Genomic DNA, 20,717 nt, shown 5'->3' on the forward strand with positions numbered 1-20,717 from the left:
GCCGTGAAAATGAGCATAAGTGGTTCATGACCTTGGGTTGGCTCTCTACACAGGGTTAAGTTTAACTCTATGAAGTTTGTGCATTTCATGAAAAAACTGTATTCCAGACAGCCAAGTTAAATTAACTGAGAATTTTATTTGTTTATTTTCCTGACCTTTGAGATACGTCTTTGAAACATTAATGCTACATTCAGGGGTTTTTTTTAAATTTAATTTCACTGAGTTGTTTTTTCTCCAAAGAGTAAAAGGGAAATCCAGGACTGAGATTCTATTCTGTACTGCAGGAGGCGCAGTGCAGAATGTGCAAGTCAGAGTGGGGATGGGGAGCAGGAAAAAAACCACTTTTTGTGTCCTCCCAATTGTGGGCTACTGGGGGGCCAAAAGAGCACCCAGTATAACTCAGAGTCCTAGTGTTACAGCAGCCTCCCCAGGGTAGCTTGTGGTTTGCAATACAAGCCAGAATGACCATAGCAGAATTCCCTATGACTATAACCCCAACCCAGCACATGCTGTGCTCTGGGGCATAGGCAGCTCAGTGCAGTGCGTGAGCAGGCTGTTATGTTATGGCCTTTATAAATTCCTTGAATTAAGATTTTGGGTTTGCGGAGTTTATAAAGTCTACAAGGAAGGAAGATCCTGCAGAGCTGAAGGTCTGCAAGTGAAGCTCTAAGGGTATGTCTACACTGCAATTAAAAACCCCGGGCTGGCCCGTGTCAGCTGACTCAGGCTCAGGATAAGGGGCTATTTCATTGCAGTGTAAGCTTCCTGGCTCAGGCTGCAGCCCAAACTCTGGGACCCTCCCACCTTGCAGGGTCCTAGAGCCAGGGCTTCTGCCCCAGCCCAGAAGACTACATGGCAATGAAACAGCCCCTTAGCCCAAACCCCATGAGCCCAAGTCAGCTGGCACAGGCCAGCTGTAGGTTTTTAATTACAGTGTATACATACCCTGAGGGAGAGACATGCACAGGAAAAATTATTTACTGAAAAATTAATTGTCTGCTCAGGTGCAGGCCATGATACTAACTTAGGCCCTGATCTTGCAAATAGTTATGCTCAAGAGTAAATTGACTGACTTTTGTGGTTTCATTTACTTCAAATGGGATGTTTTCTGCTCCTATTGGACCTCCTGCAGAGGTTTAGTAATGCAGGGATGTTATCAGCTTAACCTGTAGGACCTCCTCTGTCCTAATCCTTAGTTGTCTCTACTCATAGCAACACACCAAACCCCCTTATGTCTTGGTTGAAGTTAGCAAGATCCATTTGCCAGCATGAGTCAGTTTTATGCATGGTTCTAGCACTAGAGTTTAGGGTAACTCAGAAGAGCACTGCATACCTAGGTTTCTGGAACCTGCTACCTTGTTACAGAGGTATAGACTGAATTTGCTTTCTTGAGTTTAAAAGGGTAGGCCTAGGCTAGATTGGTCTCTTCTAGCCGAAATGTCCTCACTACATTCCTTTTACATTTGTCAGAGCTGATTTTCAGATAAATGAACCTCAAAGTTCAATTGGCTGCTATTTTCAGTCCTATTTTTTTTTTAAGAACACAATTCAGTTAAAGTATTCTGCTAGAATAATCACATTATTTTGGAATATTAGTATGTTCCAAACAAACTTGATTTAAATCGGTTGAATTATATTGGCATTGGTTACCTACAAGAAAGTATACTTTCTTGGTGGCAGTAGCTTTGTCAGCTGCCACCACGCTGGTGACAGGTACAGCATGGTTATCAAAGCTAAAATGCCTCCAAAGAAGCTTTTGATGATGAAGACTCAGTTCCATCTTAATTATTCCTCTAACCAATAATTTTTCTCCATCTTCACCTCATATTGGTAGGGTCTTACTCCATAAAATATATCCCTTAGTTTTTATCTGAAGCAGATAAAGATATTTAGTAAGTCCATTTTGTTGTTTGTCTTTTTGACATGGTGTAGCTACGGATATAACTTGTTGGTTAAAGAGAGAGACAGGTTGAATCTTCTGTCAGGTACAGTTTTAATATTTTTTGCTTGCATTAGTTATCTGATTAGGTATGTCAACAATTGTATCCTGCTTTTCTGCATGTAGTTTGCTGTATTCTTGCAAAACAGTTCTAGGCCACTTCTGCCTACTGCATCATAAAGAAACTACGTAAAAATGGTCTAGAAACCGTGGTCACTGTCTTGCAAAAAGAATTAGATTTGACTCTTTAATGAAGTAGGGACTGTTACTTAACATAACTACTAAGTTATTAGTCCAGTTCTTTCATCTCCTTCATCACTTTTTGGTGGTTAGTTTTGATTGGGAGTGGTCCCTACATGTTCTTTAGAGCCCTGAGGACACCACCATTTTTTCTTATACAATACACTCACTTAGTTGAGGACTCTTGCACAACCACCAGCCTTGGAAATTCTGGTTAGAAATAAGCAATTTCTCTTCTTCAATATTTGCCTTTGCACATTCCTGCTTATAGGATGTGCAGATATGCATGCTGAGCTTGGAGCCATCTAAAAGAACAGTGGACTGTATGAGCTGTCCTTTATGGATTTGAGTTTTCAAACCGGATGAGCTGTTCCTACAGTACTCATTCACTTCCAATAGAATATGGCTGTGGGTATAAGGACCATCTCTACAGTGGCCTCCCCGTTTTTTGGCAGAATTTCTTCATTTGCCTGTAGTTTTAGTTTAGTTTAGAATGTAGAGTAGTAAATTTTGAAGTTGTTTTATTTGACTTGTTTTGATTTAGACTGCACTTGGGGCCCTTACATGCTCGAGAACTGCAGTTCTCAAGTGTGACTTTTACTGGTTCCCTGAACTTTTGAACCATGCCTAATCCAAGTAGGTGGGTATAAGAAGTATCCAGCAGGCAGCAATTAAGTGTCAGTGACTGATCAATACATTGTCTGCCTCCTTTGTTTTAGTAAGGATCATTCTCCAGCTCAGTGACTTGTCGGTGCAGCCTTTACACACACAGCCTGAAAGATAGAGAAGCTCTTCTAAATGCTTTCCTTGTGCAAGAAGTCTTGAATTCTTGAGTCCTGGATCAGTTCCCTTCTAACTGGAGACCTACTCTAGCTTGCAGGATGTTCTAGCTCTGCCTTTGGTCCCATCTTGACTTCAAGGTCCATTATCCAGAAGATGCTGGAAGTGCACAGAAGATGCAATGCTGAGTCCCTCAATATGCTTGGCAGGGCTTCCTCCCTAGGGGGTTTGGGGCTCTGATATGCCCTTTAATCCCTCATTTGAAATAGCATAAAATTGCTGACTTTCAGGGCATGCTGCATGGCCCATTTGTTTCACTCAGCATTTGACCCTTGGAGGTAAGTTGACTGAGGTACAGATGTATGTGGGTGTTTGATTAATTGCTGCTGTTCATTTTTTGTCATTTTAAATAATTGGCAGGATAAATAAAATAAAAGTAAAATAAATAATAAAATACTGAGCTGCCAAGGCCTCTCTTGGCTGCCCAAGGGCAAGACATGGCTTAGATGAATCTTCTCAGCACCGGATGGAGGCACCCTCATCCAAATTACAGAAGCAGCAGCATGGATCCAAGGAGAGTCCTCTATGAATGAGTAGTTTTCATCTGAGGAGACAGTCCTAAAAACTAAATTGATTCATGGTCCAGATATGTAGTTACTTCACATTGTGACCTGGATTGTGATAGATTCCTGAGAACAAACTTTCAATGCTGTGAAGGAGTGCAGAACAAATTACTTCAATGCAAGGAGTCTATGGGAGAGTGCTATTTGTTGAAGTGGAAAATGATCTCTGCATAAACTGTAATCAGGCACTCACAAAGGAAATAACCTGCTATTTTGAAATTCTGGACTACTTAACTCAATTCAGTGGAGTCGGGGGATCTATGCCATTATTCCTTAGCAGCTATTTCTGTTCAACAAGATTCTTCTCTTGTCTGCTGCCTGAAGTCCTCTTATGATGGGTCTTCAGGGACTTACCAGTGTATTTCTGTCACTCCAATAACCTGTTCCATCTTTTGACTTGAACTTCATGCTTACAAGATTGATAGCACCATGTTTAGAATACATGGCAGATTGCTGTCTGCCTTATATACCTCATTTGAATTTCTGTGAAATTTTCATGAATCCTCTTACCCTCTACCAAAAGCTCCAGCCAGTACTGTTCCCATTCCCAAAACTGCCACTTGTGGGTATCTAACACATATCTTTCTGCAGGATTACTCTTTTGATTTGGAATCTCACCCTGCTGCCTGTTCTAGAGATCAGTTCTGCAATCATTGTTTGATTAACCCTTCTCAGCCTGTCTCCTGGGGGATTATATTGCTAGTTCCTTTCTTAAATAGCTAGTTTACTGATCATACTGAGAGGAAATTATTGGAGGAAGAGAAATTATTGGTTAATAACTCTTGTTCTTCAAGTATGTTGCCCTTGCATGTCCACATTTTCCACTTCCTCCACCCCCATTTCCCTGCTTCTTCAGAGTTTTCTGAGACAGTTGGATTCAGTGGAAGGAACTGAGGGCAGATGAGGGTCACGCATCCATTTTATATCCTGAAGACCAATCATTTAGATCCACAAGGCTTGCTTGTTCAATGAGCATTGTTTTTCAGAATGTTTCAGTTTGGCATGGGTACACTTACATCTCACAAATGTGGAGCTGCACAAGCAGTATGTTCAAAGGACAACTGTTATTGGTAAGGAAATGTTCTCAACTTCACTCCAGTCAGCTAGTATCAACTGTTTGACTAATAAATATTTTCATGTAATGTTATTTATTTAGGTTGCTATTGTTGCAGAAATTGATCCAGCTAGAATGATGGCTGATACAGTGGCATTTAAAGCTAAAATGGGCATTGGAACTGAAGAATTTATTCTTCAAAGACCACTGTTTACGTTGCATACATACAATGAACAACAGGTAATCGCCTATTTTGTATAGTCTGTATGCAAATGAATATTCCATAAACAGAAAGATTAATAGAAAGTTATTGTCACATGTGAAACCAAAAATACTGAAGAGAAATTTGAGATATTTAGTTATTTTTAAAATAAAAAAGTAAACTCTTTGCCACGCATCATGCATTTTTCTAAAGGACTGCTGCTCTGCTTTCCCCTGCTTTGTTTAATATTATGGTAAATGCTAAACTCCTGCCCTTATAGAAAACAACTACATCAAGTGAGAGTCACTATTGGGTGGATAACTAGAAAGCCCTGTAGTAGATGTCTTTGAATGAAATGGCAAATTATTCCATTGTCTGGCATGGCTCCTATACAACACAAACTCTTCATAAGCTAAAAATCATTATATGGCTAGCTTTGTAGTGATTCTAAATTGAGGATCAGTTGACATTTAACATGCATAGGATATGGATGGAAGAGGAATAGAGCAGTCAGATGTAGAGGAAAAACACATAATTGAAATGATGGTATTCCGTCTCTCCGTTTGAATCAGATTGTTGAGGGCATTCCTAGTTCTGCATGAAATAGAAATGAAACAGTAGTACAAAAGCTGTTTTGGGTTGATTTATTTTTCTCCACAAGCAATAACCATATGTTTAAAAACACTATCCACACTCTAGAATAATTATGTGGAAAGTCTATTTAATAACATAAATAAACTATTGATATAATTGTAAGATATAACTTTTAGCTCTGGATCTGCTGAAATTAGGTGATAATGTTAGTTAAGGCTGCTAGATATTTTCCATTATGAGATCTTTTCATTTTCTTATAACTTTGCCAAACTTTAAGTGTTCAAACTGGAATTTTCAATGTTGAGTTGCCAAAGAATGTGCTTTTGTTGTTTAGCAGTAGTGGTTCAGCTCCTTCCAAGAAGGAGACAAAGGATAAATAAGTTGTTTTGCCCTTTAAAAAAAAAAAATTGCAACCATTTCATTGAAAAGCTCTAGCACTTCCATATTTTGGAACAGGACTCAAAATTTGTCAGGCACTAACCCTGGTCAGGGATGTTCTTTCTGCCGTCCATGTGAAAATTCACCCAAATCTGGCCACGTTAGAAGCCTCTGTAAAATCTGTTTGCACATACTCAGTAGAGACTTGTTAGAGTGTAGCAGCTAAACTATCCAAATAGTCTTTCAGCACCGAGTGTGCTCCTTCCTGTCACACCTCCTACATGCCTACCAGACTACACATGTCCCCATAGAGTCACTGAGCATTTTCCATCCCAGGGCTGCAGGGGTGGAGCAGGATTTTCCCTGCAATTGCTCCTCCCTCCCACTGTATGCCATTGTGTCATTTGACTCAGAACTGAGAACAATGTGGCTCTCTCTTGTGCTCTCAACACTCCCCCACTGGTCCCAGGCAGTGAGGAGGAAGCAGTCATAGTGGAATGTAGAGGGATAGGTGAGGGTTGGAGGAGCCAGAAGATGGAAGTGGATAAGGAGCAGAGAGGGAGCAGGAAGGAAATAATTGATGGAGAGTGTAGATTGGAACAGAGGGGCAGAAGGGTCGATAGTCTCCAGTACAGTATCTGGAATTGCGTTGAGGTGCCCTTAGTCTCCACATTCCTTGGCTGTCAGCAAATAGCTGTGAAACCCAGTAGCAAAATGTGGGTCTCATCCCCCCCCTCAGGTGACCTGTCTGCATATAGGTTAACAGGCTACTACTGCTACCTTTTACTCCATTAGTTCAAGTGGAAGAGGTCTGTGCTGTGGATTTTAAGATCTGTACAATGATGATGGCCTATATTGGGAGTCAAGTTGGTTCCATATGATGGAATTTCTGGTTTTGTTTCTTTAATTAGGAAATTATATTAAAATGTTAAAATAACTTTGTAACAAAGTCAAGCACTGAAATTAGGAAATGCCTGAATTAATGTTTCTTTGTGCATATGCATTATGATACAATTTTTAACTATGTGATCACATACAATTTTTTCACCTCATTCAGGGTTCAGGATGTCTGGTGCTCAGGGAATATATTAGGGTTTTGTAGCAAATGAGACTCTCTTCTGTCTCATTTGTTGCAGAAGTTAGGAATAATACCACCACCTATTCTCACAAAGGTGTTGTGATGATTGATTAATATTTGTGAAACACTCAGATAATTATGGTGAGGACACCATAGGACGCCCAGAAGGAAATTAGTAAATCTATCTTCAGTGCAGGGTTCGAATGATATGTATTAAGTAAGTCCTGCAGCCACACATCAAATGTAGAGAATAAAAAAGCAATAGCTCATGAAATGGATTCTGTGAGGAAAAAAATGTGATCATTAAATTAAAGATATCAAATGCATATATACAAGGAGGTTGAAATAAGATGCCACAGGCAATGTTAATTGTGGCATTTCCTAACTTTTGATGATTTCCAACTTTAATGTTCTTTTAACATATATTTTTACGCAATGTAGAGAGACACATCATATATATTATATTTTGAGAAAGTATAGTATTGATATTTTGTTTCTCTTCATCATTATTATATTTTATTTTAACAGATCATTTCTGACCCTAGAGTTCGTGTTGAGCTAGCTCTTCGAGAAGCTGGACTTCATAAAGCTCTTTATGCTAAAGAGATTTTACCAAAAATTCCACCACTGAAACTTCCAAGAAGGGACATGGAATCTACAGCCTTTAAAATGTAGAATCCATCATGGATTTCAGAACTCTTTGACTATAGCCTGAAGTATAATATGAAAACTTTTAATAAACTTTTTAAATTTAGATAACTTTGTGAATTTAGGATACTTCATGGAACTACTTAGTCCTAGTTAGTTCAGTCATTTAAAAAAAATTGTTTCCTATGCTGTGCACAGTAGACCATTTAACACTCCCCCACAATCTTGAATAGAACTTTGTAATGTCATATTCTATAAGAACAGTTTGAGATTGTAATCTAATTATCTGGAGCCAAATCAACCCCCATGTAAAAGCTTTGGGAAGAGTCTCTGTGAATGGAACTCTCTGTTAAGATTCCCATACAGCATCATGTTTCAGGTGGGGTTTTCCCATGTGATAAACACTGTGGGGCCCAACCCCAAACCCGTTAGTTCTCTAGGAATCCATGGGAGGCATGGGCCATCAGCATGTCTCATCACTGGTGCTGATCCTTGGAAGCCTCCTCCCCACACCCTGGCTACTCTTCTAGGAGCTACCCTCTTGCTCACAGTATCCCCTGAGGATTTTCCAGGAAACTGTGGAACAGATTATATAACCTGGGATCCTGCCCCCACATCTACCCTTTTTCAGCTTGCCCTAGTGAAGACCCTGGAGAGGGCTCCACGGGGCGTGGGTTAATGCTGAGTCTCTTCCTTGCAGAAGATAGGATATCTGCAGGTGGAGGGCCATCCCCACACTGATCACACATAGTATAGTCTGGCACTTGGTAAACATTTTGAAATGTTTTTTTTTTTTTTTTTTTTTTAAGAGGCAGCACAAATTTAAAGTAACTTCACAAAATAGTCATTTTAGATGATAGTATAGTACATAGATGCAACCCACATAACTTTCATTTCAGGTTATAATACCTGATAATTTGATTTTTTTTAAGTGATAAAAACCTCATTATCATAAATGTTTCTATTATTCCTTCATTATTTTAAGAGGAAACTTAACTTTTCTCTAAAATTAGAAATCAATTTGGTACATCATGTTTACTGCAAAAAAATCATTCAAACAATTTCATTTTGCAATTTAGTCCTTCAGAATACATTATAAAATTAGAAATAACTTTTTAGCTCTAGGATCTATATTTTGGTGTTAAAATAACTGAATGTTTCAGTTACGTAAAAGGGAAATGGAAAAAATAATTTTGTTGTATAATTTAACTTTTTCTAACTTTATATAATGTGTATACCATGTATGAAAACAAGAAGTATTGAATATGAAGCTAGCAACCTAACCACCGTTCAAGAAACAGTTGCACATGACTAAGAATATGGTTTCTTTATTTTGTTTTACATTGTGTCAAATAATGTATAAAAATTGACATTTCTTATTCAACTTTATATAAAGTACATGCACTGGACAGATCATGCTGTATTCAGAGACAATACATATTAGAATAAAATTAGGATGTATGCAATTCCTTATCAATTTGGTTACTTATGTCCCTAATCACCATAGTCTCTGAATGCTTCAGTCATTAATGGATTGCACACTCACAATGTCCTGGTGAGGTAGGAAGTACTTCCGCATTACACAGATGAAGAACTGAGGCACAGTGCGGATTAAGTGACTTGCACAAGTTCAGTCTGTGGGTGAGCCAGGAACTGAACCTGGGTCCTTTAGGACCCAGTCCAGTGCCTTAATCCATTCTTCCTATTCCAGTGTCTATATTTTCCTGTGATTAGTATGTTGTATAATGTTTGGACTTGACTGGTATGTGTTTGTGCCTAAATTACAGTTCTGTGTTTATTTGTGCAACAGATGGCTCATAAAATCATAGAAGTGTAGGACTGGAAAGCACCTCGAAAGGTCATATAGTCCAGTCCCCTTCATTGAGACAGGACTATTGTCTAGACCATCTCTGACAGGGGACTGTCTAATCGGTTCTTAAAAACCTCCAATGATGGAGATTCCACAATTTGTTCCAGAGTTCAACTACCCTTACAGTTAGGAAGGTTTTCCTAGTGTCTAACCTAAATCTTCCTTTCTGCAATATAAGCCCATTACTTCTTGTCCTGTCCTTAGTGATTAAGGAGAGCAATTTATCACCCTCCTCTTCATAACAACCTTTTATGTATCCCCTCAGACTTCTCTTCTCCAGACTAAACAAATCCAATATTTTCAATCTTTTCTTGTAGGTCATGTTTTCTAGACCTTTAGTCATTTTTGTTGCTGTCCTCTGGACTTTCTCCATATCTTTCCCAAACTGTCATGGCCAGAACTGGACACAATACTCCAGCTGAGGTCTTATCAGTGCTGAGTACAGTGATAGAATTACTTAGTAGGTCTTGCTTACAACAGTCCTGCTAATATATCCCAGAATAATGTTTGTGGTTTTTTTTGCAACAGTTTTACATTGTTGGCTCACATTTAGTTGGTGATCTGCTAAAGCACCCAGATCCTTTTCTGCAGTACTTCTTCCCAAGCAATCATTTCCCATTTTGTTTTTGTGCAATTGATTATTCCTTCCTAAGTGTAGTACTTTGCATTTGTCCTTATTGACTTTCATCCAATTTATTTCAGACCATTTCTCCAGTTTGTCAAAATCACTTTGAATTCTAATCCTGTCCTCAAGTGTTTGCAAACACTCCCATCTTGGTATCATCTGCAAACTTTAAAAGTATATCCTAATAATTTATGAAGATATGAATAGTAGTGGACCTATGACAGAGACCTGTAGGACCCCACTCAACATACCTTTCCAGCTTGATTGTGAATCAATGATAGATACTCTGATTATGTTTATCGAACCAGTTGTGCACTTGCCTTACAGTAGGTTTGTCTAGGCCAATATTTCACAATGACTATTCCATGGACTGGCAGCAGTCCCAGAGATCTCCCTGATGGAGTTTAGGAAAGCAGCAAGCCACTCCGACACCAAAAAGGTTGAGCAACATGGTCTATGCTATATTTCTATAGTTTGTTTATGAGAAGGTCATGTGAGATAGTATCAAAAGCTTTTCTAAGTCAAGATTTGTCACATCTACTGCTTACCCCCATCCATAAGACTGGTTACCCTGTCAAAGCAGGAAATTAGGTTGGTTTGACATGATTCGTTCTTGACAAAGTCATGTTGACTGTTACTTATGATATCTTATCTTCTTTAAGGTGCTTATGAGTTGATTGCTTTATTATTTGCTCCGTTATCTTTCCAGGTTGTGGCAGATTGCCACAGACCCCTACCCCTCTGGGTCCTCTCAGCAGTCTCCCCCTCCAAAATAACAGGACTCACAGGCTTCACCCAGTGCAATCACCCATGCTCGCTTATTTACAATGTACACATGCAACTCCTATTCCTAAACCAGGCTCGCTTGGCCATGAGACTTGGGGCTACTTCCCCTTCCTTGGCTAGGAGGCAAACTAAAACACAGGGCTTCTATCCTCCTCCCTGGCCCTTTGGTTTCTCCTTGACTTGGTTATATACCCCACCCCAGCCAGGGAAACAGCTGTCCTCCATTGCCTTGTTAGGTGAGATTCTGGCTTGCTCTAATCAGAGCGGTCAGCTGTGGGTTCCTTGCTTGCAGCCCGGGGCCCTGCTGGCTCACTGTACCCCAGCCTAGGCAGCTAGGTTGGGGGTGGCAGAGGCACCGAGGGGCTTATTATCCTTTACCCTGATATGCAGGTATTGATGTTATGTTCATTAGCCTATAATTGTATGGGTTGTCCTTATTCCCCTTTTTCTAGATCAATGCCATATTTGCCCATTACTGTTGGTTTTTTTCCTGTTTAAACTGTAGAGGGCCAACCTCACACATTGTTGTGCCCTAAAGCTCCACAAGGAGGAATCTGGCCTTATGATTCAACTGTTGTGATCCCAGAAGGATTGGGTTGGCATGTCTATAAGTGCTGAGACCACAGAGGGGTTCCAAAAAGCTCAGAGCTTCAAGCAGTCATTCGTTTTCTTTTGTGCTTAAAAGTAGGCCCAGAAGATAACTTCAGTGGAGTAAAAATATTGTCACCACATTATCATCTCTTGCTCCTCCATACAGGCTAAAGCCTGTAAGGAAAATAAATGTTAAGAGGAAGAAGAGATTGACTTTTGAAACACAGGAGATTAATCCTGTGACAACAGTCTGTTTGTTATACTACAGAAAATTTAGTGTTTTCTGGAATAAATGAATGCAACACCCTGGAAATCAACAGAGCTGTGCCAGGTTACACCAGCAGCGATTGATTGATATTGTATGTAATCATTTGGGCCACAGTGTGGATTTTAAAGCTATTTCTCTGTGAGGGTGGAACGTAGAGGGGATCCACACCAGAGACAATGACTCCAGACATTTTGCCTGCAGTGAACATAGACCGATAGAAAATGTTTGCAGATGTGCTACGGGGTTCATATACAGGAGCAACAACAGCTACACTGTAACATTATGCAACATTCTCTTCCCCTAACACTGCCTATGTGGAAGGGACCGGGCAGTATCACCTCATTCAGCCAAATGAAAGTTCACAATTTTCGTTTTTTTTTAATTTTTAATTCAACCCCAGAAAATTCTGTGAAATTCTGATGAAGAAAAACATTTTTCATACGCAAACTTTTTCACAGGAAATAAAATATTTCCCAACCAGCTCTACTACTCAAGTTCCCACTAGCAGTACTAACTTTCTCTCCTCTTACACAGGGGTAGAAAAAGGTGTGGGGTTCTAGTTGGCCTCTGTGTGTGAGCATAAGGTGTCTGACAGAAATACATTAAATACTGCCCAAATTGGCCCTTAGTTTGTTAATGGTAGATTTGAGTTTGTGATAGTTACTGTACCATTTTTTGACTTGCTGCAATTTGAATGACAGAATTTGTTTTCTAAGTCTGAGAACTTATCTATTATATTAAAGTCTTGTAATATACTGTACTTCTGTGAATAAAAAAAAATTAGCCAGTTAATAAATAGCCTAATTGCTAATCAGTGAGTAAAGGTCAAGTATCCAACTGGCACAGAATCTTTTTGGCAAGGAATTCTGTATATGCCCATGTACACTTTCTCAATCTGTTACCATTTGCAGGCAAAAAGGAAAGTGTGAGTAATTGTGATGTGAGATGAAATGCTCCCTTCCAAAAACAGAAAGGCCTTTATAGTAATGTTGAAATTTTGAAAATGAACTTCACAAGGACATAGTTTTCTGCATTCTGTAAACTGTTAACTTGAAAGCATTACAGAGCATCAAACTTCATATTTGCAACAGAGAAATCATTACACTCTATTTCATCTTCAGCTTAATGATTAGACAAAACAATGTTCTTGCTAACTACAAAGCATTCAATGAATTCTTCATTTTTCCAATCATTGTTTAGTTTAATAATTAAACATATGGTTTTGTAAACTACAACATGCTCCTCTTAACAATGTTGGGGATAAATGAAATTATTGCATGCATTTTGGTAGTGTGGTTTTAGATTACTCCTGTAAGGAAATTACAATAATGGTTGTTAAGTGGTACAGGTGTCATTGCAATAATCTTTAACCTCTGCAGAACTGAGTTTCTTCTAACTTAAATCCCAAGTGCGAAACTGTTTATAATGGTCTAATTTCTATTCCTACAGTACGTTGCTCCATATCCCATTATCCATTAGACCCAAGGTATGACTAGGACTGAAAACAAAGGACCCTTGCTCCTATGGGAGTTGATGGAATTTTGGGAATCATAGAAATGTAGGGCTGGAAGGGAACTCAGTCATCAAGTCCAGCCCCTGGTGCTATGGCAGGACCAAGAAAACCTAGACCATCTCTGACAAGTGTTTTGTCCAACCTGTTTTTAAAAACCTCCAATGCTGGGGTTTCCAAAACCTCCTTTGGAAGCCTATTCCAGAGCTTAACTATCCTTACAGTTCGAAAGCTTTTCCTAATATCTAACTAAATCTCCCTTGATGCAGATTAAGCCCATTACTTCTTGTCCTACCTTCAGTGGACATGGAGAACAATTGATCAGCGTCCTCTTTATAGCAGCCCTTAACATATCTGAAGACTGTTATCAGGTCCCCCAGAATTATATTAGCTTTCTTCCAACTGCATTACATTGTTGGCTCATGTTCAATTTTTGATACACCACAGCCTGCAAATCCTTTTTAGCAGTACTACTACCTCGCCAGCTATTCCCCATTTTGTAGTTGTACATTTAATTTTTTTTTTTTCCTTCCTAAGCTAAGTACATTCCATTTTTCTGACTTTCATCTTGTTGAAGTCAGACCAATTCTCCAATTTGTCAAGGGTATTTTGAATTCTAATGCTATTCTCCTAAATGTTTGCAACTCCTCGTAGCTTGGTGTCATCTGCAAATTTTATAAGCATATTCTCCACTCTCTTATCCAAGTCATTAATGAAAATATTGGATAGTAGTGGACCCAGAATTGACCTCCTGTAGGAGACCACTAGATATGCCCATACCCTCCCAGCTTATAATAATTTCATCTAGATCACATTTCCCTAGTTTGCTTATGAGAATGTCATGTGAGACTGTCAAATGCCTTACTAAAATCAAGATATATCACATCTACGGCTTCCCCCCACATCCCCTGGGACAATAACCCTGTCAAAGAAGGAAATTAAGTTTGTTTGGCATAACTACTTGACAAATCCATGCTGGCTATTCACATCCTGTTATCCTCCAGGAGCTTACAAATTGATTGTTTAATAATTTGTTCCAGTATCTTTCCAGGTATCAGTTAGGTTGACTGGTCTATAATTCCTTGGGTTATCTTTGTTCCCCTTTTTAAAGACAGGTATTATGTTTGCCCTTTTCTCCAGTGTTCTGGGACTGCCCCTGTCATCCAGGAGCTCTCAAAGGTAATTGCTTATGGTCATAAGATTGCTTCAACTAGTTCCTTAAGTATCCTAGGATGAATTTAATCAAACATTGCTGACTTGAATACATTTTACTCATCTAAATATTCTTTCCTTATTTTGGCTTGGGTTCCTTCCCCTGTGTTGTTAATATTAATTGTGTTGGCTATGTGGTTACCATTAACTTTTTTAGTGAATACTGAAGCAAAATAGGCATTAAAACCTTGGCTTTCTTGGTGTTATTAGTTATTAGCTCTGCTCCTCCACTAATAGAGGACCTACACTTTCCTTCATCTTTCTCTTGCTCCTAATGGATTTTCAGAACCATCTCTTATTGCTGTTTGTCTCTTGCTAGGTCTAACTCATTTTGTGCTATAACTTTTCTGATTTTGCTTCTACATGTGTGCGCTATTCTTTTTTTTACTCCCTCTTATCAATTTCTCTGTTTCCACTTTTTTGTAGGATTCCTTTTTGATTTTCAGGTCATTAAAGACCTCCTGATGGAGCCATATTGGTCTCTTACAATTCTTCCTATCTTTCTCTCACATCAGAATGGTTTCCAATTATGCATTTAATATTGTCTCCTTGAGAAATTGCCAGCTGTCTTGAACTCCTTTTTCCCTTAAAGTTTCTTCCCAAAGGACCTTGCCTACCCGTTCTCTAAGTTTGTTAGTCTACTTTTTTGAAGTCCATTGTCCTTATTCTGTTAATCTCACTCTTTAGAATCATGAAATTTATAATTTCATGATCATTTTCCCCTAATTACCTTCCACCTTCAGATTTGCTGCCAATTACTCCCTGTTGGTCAGAATCAAGGGTAAAATGTCTGCCACCCTGGTTATTTCCTGCACTTTCTGGAACAAAAAGTTGTCCTCAGTACATTCAATTAACTTATTAGAAGTTTTGTGTTTTGCCATATTACTTTTCTGGGAACAGGATCAAGCTGAAAAGTATCATGGTTCAAGAAGTTAATTAATTGGAAGAGTGATGCAGGGAAGCCTGAACAGCACTGGTTCACATTAAGCCTGGCTCTAACAAGTGCTATTAATCTCACTTGCATTAACACCAAATTCAAACAAATGTTTTAAAACATTGTAAAAAAGATCAGTAATTAATTGTTCACTAAAAGCTCCAGGGGTGCTATACTGGTACTATTATTTGTGTGGGAACTGGTAGCTTCAGAGGATTGGAAATGGAATATGAATCCACTAAGTTCCAAGTTTTATTTCAGTCTGTTGCTAGTATTTGAAGTCAATAATGGCTTTTTTGTTGCCTGTATGGAATCAGTTGGTAGTCACTGTCCATGCCTAGTGGACAGATCTCAGCATCACAAAACCATCCCCACAATTGACATTAATTTTAATTAAAACTGACTTGAATTAAGAAATTCCGATTTGCAGCACAGCATATAAAAATTATTTATGTACAAACACATTACCCCATGTGTTAACTAAGATGTCATTGATAGGATCCATAATCAGCAGAGAACATAAGAACAGTCATATCGGGTCAGACCAATGGTCCATCGAGCTCCCTATCCTGTCTTCCAACAGTGGCCAGTGCCAGATACTTCAGAGGGAATGAACAGAACAGGGCAATTATTGAGTGATCCATCCCCTGTTCTTCACTCACAGCTTCCGGCAGTTAGAGGCTTAGGACACTCAGAGAATGGAGTTGCATCCCTGACGATCTTGGCTAATAGCCATTGATGGACCTATTCTTTATGAACTTATATAACTGGGTTCAAAAAAGAATTATAGTTGTGGCCTTTACAGCATCCCTTGGCAATGAGTTCCACAGGTTGACACTGCGTTGTATGAAAAAATACTTCCTTTTGTTTCTTTTAAACCTGTTGCCTATTAAATTCATAGGGTGACCTGTTTCTTGTATTATGTGAAGAGGTAAATAACACTTTTTTTCCACACCATTCATGATTTTATAGACATCTATCATATTCCCCCTTAATTGTCTCTCCTAAGCAGAACAGTCTCAGTCTTTTTAATTTCTCCTCATATGGAAGTTGTTTCATACCCCTAATCACTTTTGTTGCCCTTCTCTGTACCTTTTCCAATTCTAATATATCTTTTTTGAGATCGGGTGACTAGAGCTGCACAAAGTGTTCAAGATGTGGCCATACCATGGATTTATGTAGTGGCATTATATTTTCCATCTTATTATCTACCCATTTCCTAATGGTTCCTAACATTATTAGCTTTATTGACTGCTGCTGCACATTGAGCGGATGTTTTCAGAGAATTATCCAATGATTCCAAGATCTCTTTCATGAGTGGTAACAGCTAATTTAGACCCCATCATTTTGTATGTATTATTGGGATTATGTTTTCTAATGTGCATTACTTTGAATTTATCAACATTTAATTTTAGCTGCTATTTTGTAGCCCAGTCACCCATTTCTGTGAGATCCCTTTGTAACTCCTTACAGTCTGCTTTGGACTTAGCTATCTTGAGTAATTTTATATTGTTTGCAGATTTTACCACCTCATTGTTTACCCGTTTTTCCAGAACATTTCTGAATATGTTGAACAGCATTGTGGCCAGTACAGATCCCTCGGGGACACTGCTCTTTAGGGATTGATTTGACATGAAACCAGAACTACCCATAACTCCTAGAGATGATACCTCCAGCATACTAATGGGGCAATGTGAGGGAGCCTGTGCTGTACCTGTTTATATAATTAAATAAAATACTTCAGTTCAGATGCCTGAGTAGTGAGTGCTAGAGGCCTGATTCCCCTCTCACACCAGTGAGAAACAGGAGTAATTACAGTGAACCCAATGTAAAATAGCATAAGTGAAAGGAGACTCAGACCTTACATTAATTAAACAGGTTTTTTTAAAGTATTTTCTGGAATTAAAGTTGAAGTTAAAAAAAAAAAAAAGATACAATATCACCACAATTCTATAAAAGTCAATCTTAGAAACACTTTTCCTGAGGGTGGGTGGTGAAGTCACTGTTGTCAGTTGTTGGCTGTGTATGTGTTCTTCTAGTGAGTATGCTGTCTCAGCTTTGTAGATAACTGATACAGCAAACCATGATTGGATTACCAATAAGAACAGAGATCTGTTTCAGTAATGAAGGCACCAGGCCAGCTTTATTGTAGACAAAGGTCCTAGTATCCCACAGACTCTACAGGACCACTAATACAAGTATGCTTGTTACAATGGACCAGCTCAATAAATGGTAGCACTTTTCATTCCTGACTCGGCCGGGCAGAGACACTCCCTTTGAGACCCTCTTTTATACACTGATACAAACAAGTTGCATATTGCCCCTCTTACGGGTGTGGTTGCCACCCTCTGACATGGTAAGATACCACCCTTTACCTTGTACAGGATGGTTCAATCAAAACATCTCTGTCCCTCACCTTGTCAGTTTGGCCTGATCTTTAAAAGGGGTCAGTGTGTCCTCATTTCAATGGAGAGTGAGCTGGTACCATTCCTGGTAATGAGATGTTCTAGAATCACTTTTCTGGAATGTGCTTATGCCTAGCACTTCTTTGGAATGTGTGTGTTTGCTAGTTTCTGGGACTCTTGCTAACTTTGCTTTCTAATGCCAGGCCTTGACTGCTACTTTAGCTCAGGCCTCAGACCTGGCCTGTTACACTAGGCTTCATGTCTCAGGTTCTCACTTTCTACTACAGTCACATAAGTAAAGTGATGTCAGTGAAGAACAGGTGGACAGCCTTTCATATTCTGATATCTTCAGTGCATTGGAAATCGCTTTGCAGGGGTTTGAAGGACAAGAAGAAAGCAATGCAGTGCACCATGTTGCAACTAATGCATCATCCCTGCTGTAATTTTGAGATGTTCAATTTTGTGAATTTTTCAATTTCATCAGCTCCTTGATTCCCAATTAGCTCATGACATTGGGATTCTCCTGTATTTGATGAAGATTTCAGGAATACTGGCCATACAAATTGTGGATCTAGGCTAGCTCATGAACAGTTGTAACAGTTTTGTAACAGTTTCTTTTGATTCTATTCTCAAGGCATTTTAAAATGACAAGAATGTGTTCATTTTACAGACCTGTTCTCTGGGTATGTCTATACTGACGGCAACAGTCACCGCCAATAGATCGATCTTTCTGGATCGATTGAACAGTCAGTGTAGACCTGCTCAATCAATCAGGAAGTCAAAGCAGTAAATCCACCCCCTCGAGTGGCATAGCGCTGTGTCGACGGGGAATACAGCACACAGAAGGGAAGCCCAGCAGTCGACGGGAGTTATGCAAGCTACCCTGTCGACTGCTGCCGAATTTCCAGGTAAATGTAGACTAGGGCTCTCTTTAATGTGATATATGACATTTCTGATATTTAAAATAACTGTTAAACTTCTATAAATTACTGTTAAAAGATTGTAAGATTCTCAAAACGCATTGCAAACAAGACTGAATGGATCATAAAAATAGGGCCTGAGCCAGAGCCCATTGACATCAATGGGAAAGTGAGAGCAGTGGATTCTGGACCAAGCCATATATTAAGTGAAAAATCCAAACAACAAAGAACCTTTTAACCATTTCTAAAGTTAGAGATCCTGATTTGTATTTCTATGTGCTGATTAACAAATACGTATGACGGATACAGTACTTTAGTAATTTACAGTTAAATTAAATTTGGATCAATAATATTTATTCTCTCTTTATAAACTGCTTATCACCTGTGTTTACTGAAACTCTAAATATGAAAACAAAATGAAGATATTCTGTATTCAACTAGAAACATCACATAATCAAGTAGGAACATTTTCTATATGGTAGTGGAGTTAGCATACATTGACATCGTCTGTTTACATTTTTGAATCTGTGTTTGATCAACTTTTGACAGAGATTTAAAAACCAAATATGTGAGTAAATTATGAGCTGCCTTCACAAATACTGATTTACTTTGGTTGGAGATTACCTGGTTTTGGCTTTAAGCCAAGCTCAAAACAGGTGTCTTTCTAAACAATCACCTTGGGGCCCAAACCTGCACCCACTTAGTGAGCAGTTCCACCATTATAATAATTTTATTTTTGCTATAAGAAGGATTTATGTGGCTTACGCTTTTGTATTCTAGTAATACTTACATACTTTCCATTTCAGGCCCTTTCTGAGATATATAAATATGTAAAATTTAAACAAAACTAATCCCTTGCTAGGTCTGGATCCTGGAACACTATAGGGCTAGACATTCAGAGCTGCTGAACACCCACAGGTCCTATTGAAAGGAGTTGGAGTTTTGGATGTTCAGCACCTTATAAATCAGGTTCACTGATTCCCACACGGGCTACTTGTAATTATACTCCACAAATTTTTATACCTGTAGCGGGATCTGATGTGAAAAGTATGTTTTATGAATAAGGTGTAATTTTTTATGAATGTGTATGCTGTAAAATCTCATAGGACAAAATGACTACATTATAACTGTATTTAGAGTTTTAACTAATTGTACATTGAAACAATTTGGAACTTCCTTATAAATAGTTTCATTTATATATGAATTCACTGTAGAGCAACAATATACGTCTGCCTACGCGTATCGATATATAGAGATAAATACATAAGACATTCATGTTATATATTGGCAGGATATATTTTTCCTTAGTTATTCAGGAAAAATGCATTATCTAGTAATTCCATTTTGTTATATAACCCGAGGTGCTTTTTGATAAAAATTGAGATCAGATGCTGAGGTCGTTGTTGATATTCTACTAGAACCTCATGGGGTGCCTTGATCTGGTCACCTTCAAGTCGGTTAAGGAGCGCCACACAGACAACAGCAGCTATAAGAAAAAGAAAAAAAAGCTCCATTTTAAGTAACTTACGATATACCAAATATGTATGGCATTTGCTACAGTAAAGGATTATGTTCGTAGCATACATGGATAATGCAAGTTTATTGGGGGAAGGGGATTAAATAAAGGGCTCAATTTACCTCCCGGGGCAGGTGGAAGCTGCACTCCCTAGAACTTACAGGGGCAGCTGTACTGGAGAAACTGAGGCAGCGTCATCACAACTGCCCTCCCTTTGCAATTCTGCAACTGCTATCTTTAAGCTCTATCCAGAGCTTCTTAGGAGCTCAATTGGCAGAGGTTGCTTGGAAAATGCATTCCCCACAGTGCACTGAAAATATGCCTCACAATATGTTAGCAGGAAACAAGTGATCTTTGCAGCCAGTAACAGAAAGTCACAGACACTGGCATAGCCAGGAAACTTTTCAGAGCTAGGCTGAGTGAAATTTTGGTTTTGCCAAGACAGAATTTTTTTTTTCTATGCGCTGCACTTCAAAACAAGCAGTTTCAGGTAAACATTTTATGAAGTCACTGGATTTGTGTTAATATACTTTTTGGTGAATGA

General features: G+C 38.8%; 2 protein-coding genes across 4 annotated transcripts in view; one reads left to right on the forward strand and one right to left on the reverse strand.

The window, feature by feature from the left end:
* CCDC148 (coiled-coil domain containing 148) overlaps nucleotides 1-8,992 on the forward strand; it is a 110,961-nt gene extending 101,969 nt beyond the window's left edge. For 2 of the 3 annotated variants that reach the window (XM_067549881.1, XM_067549882.1), the window contains 2 exons: nucleotides 4,739-4,876; nucleotides 7,417-8,992. In XM_067549881.1, coding sequence (XP_067405982.1) covers nucleotides 4,739-4,876; nucleotides 7,417-7,563 — 285 coding nt within the window. In that variant the 3' untranslated portion in view covers nucleotides 7,564-8,992. The remainder of the gene's footprint in view (nucleotides 1-4,738; nucleotides 4,877-7,416) is intronic. The other variant, XR_010920130.1, reaches the window with a different exon arrangement.
* Nucleotides 8,993-17,233: 8,241 nt separating this feature from the next.
* Nucleotides 17,234-20,717, reverse strand: part of UPP2 (uridine phosphorylase 2) — a 28,289-nt gene continuing 24,805 nt past the window's right edge. The window contains exon 9 of the mRNA XM_067549419.1: nucleotides 17,234-20,143. Within this exon, the coding sequence (XP_067405520.1) occupies nucleotides 19,962-20,143 (182 nt within the window). The 3' untranslated portion in view covers nucleotides 17,234-19,961. The remainder of the gene's footprint in view (nucleotides 20,144-20,717) is intronic.

The sequence above is a fragment of the Emydura macquarii genome, unplaced genomic scaffold (genome assembly GCF_026122565.2).
Source record: "Emydura macquarii macquarii isolate MOO-44397 ecotype Brisbane River unplaced genomic scaffold, CSIRO-AGI_Emac_v2 contig_1253, whole genome shotgun sequence".
Taxonomy (NCBI): domain Eukaryota; kingdom Metazoa; phylum Chordata; order Testudines; family Chelidae; genus Emydura; species Emydura macquarii.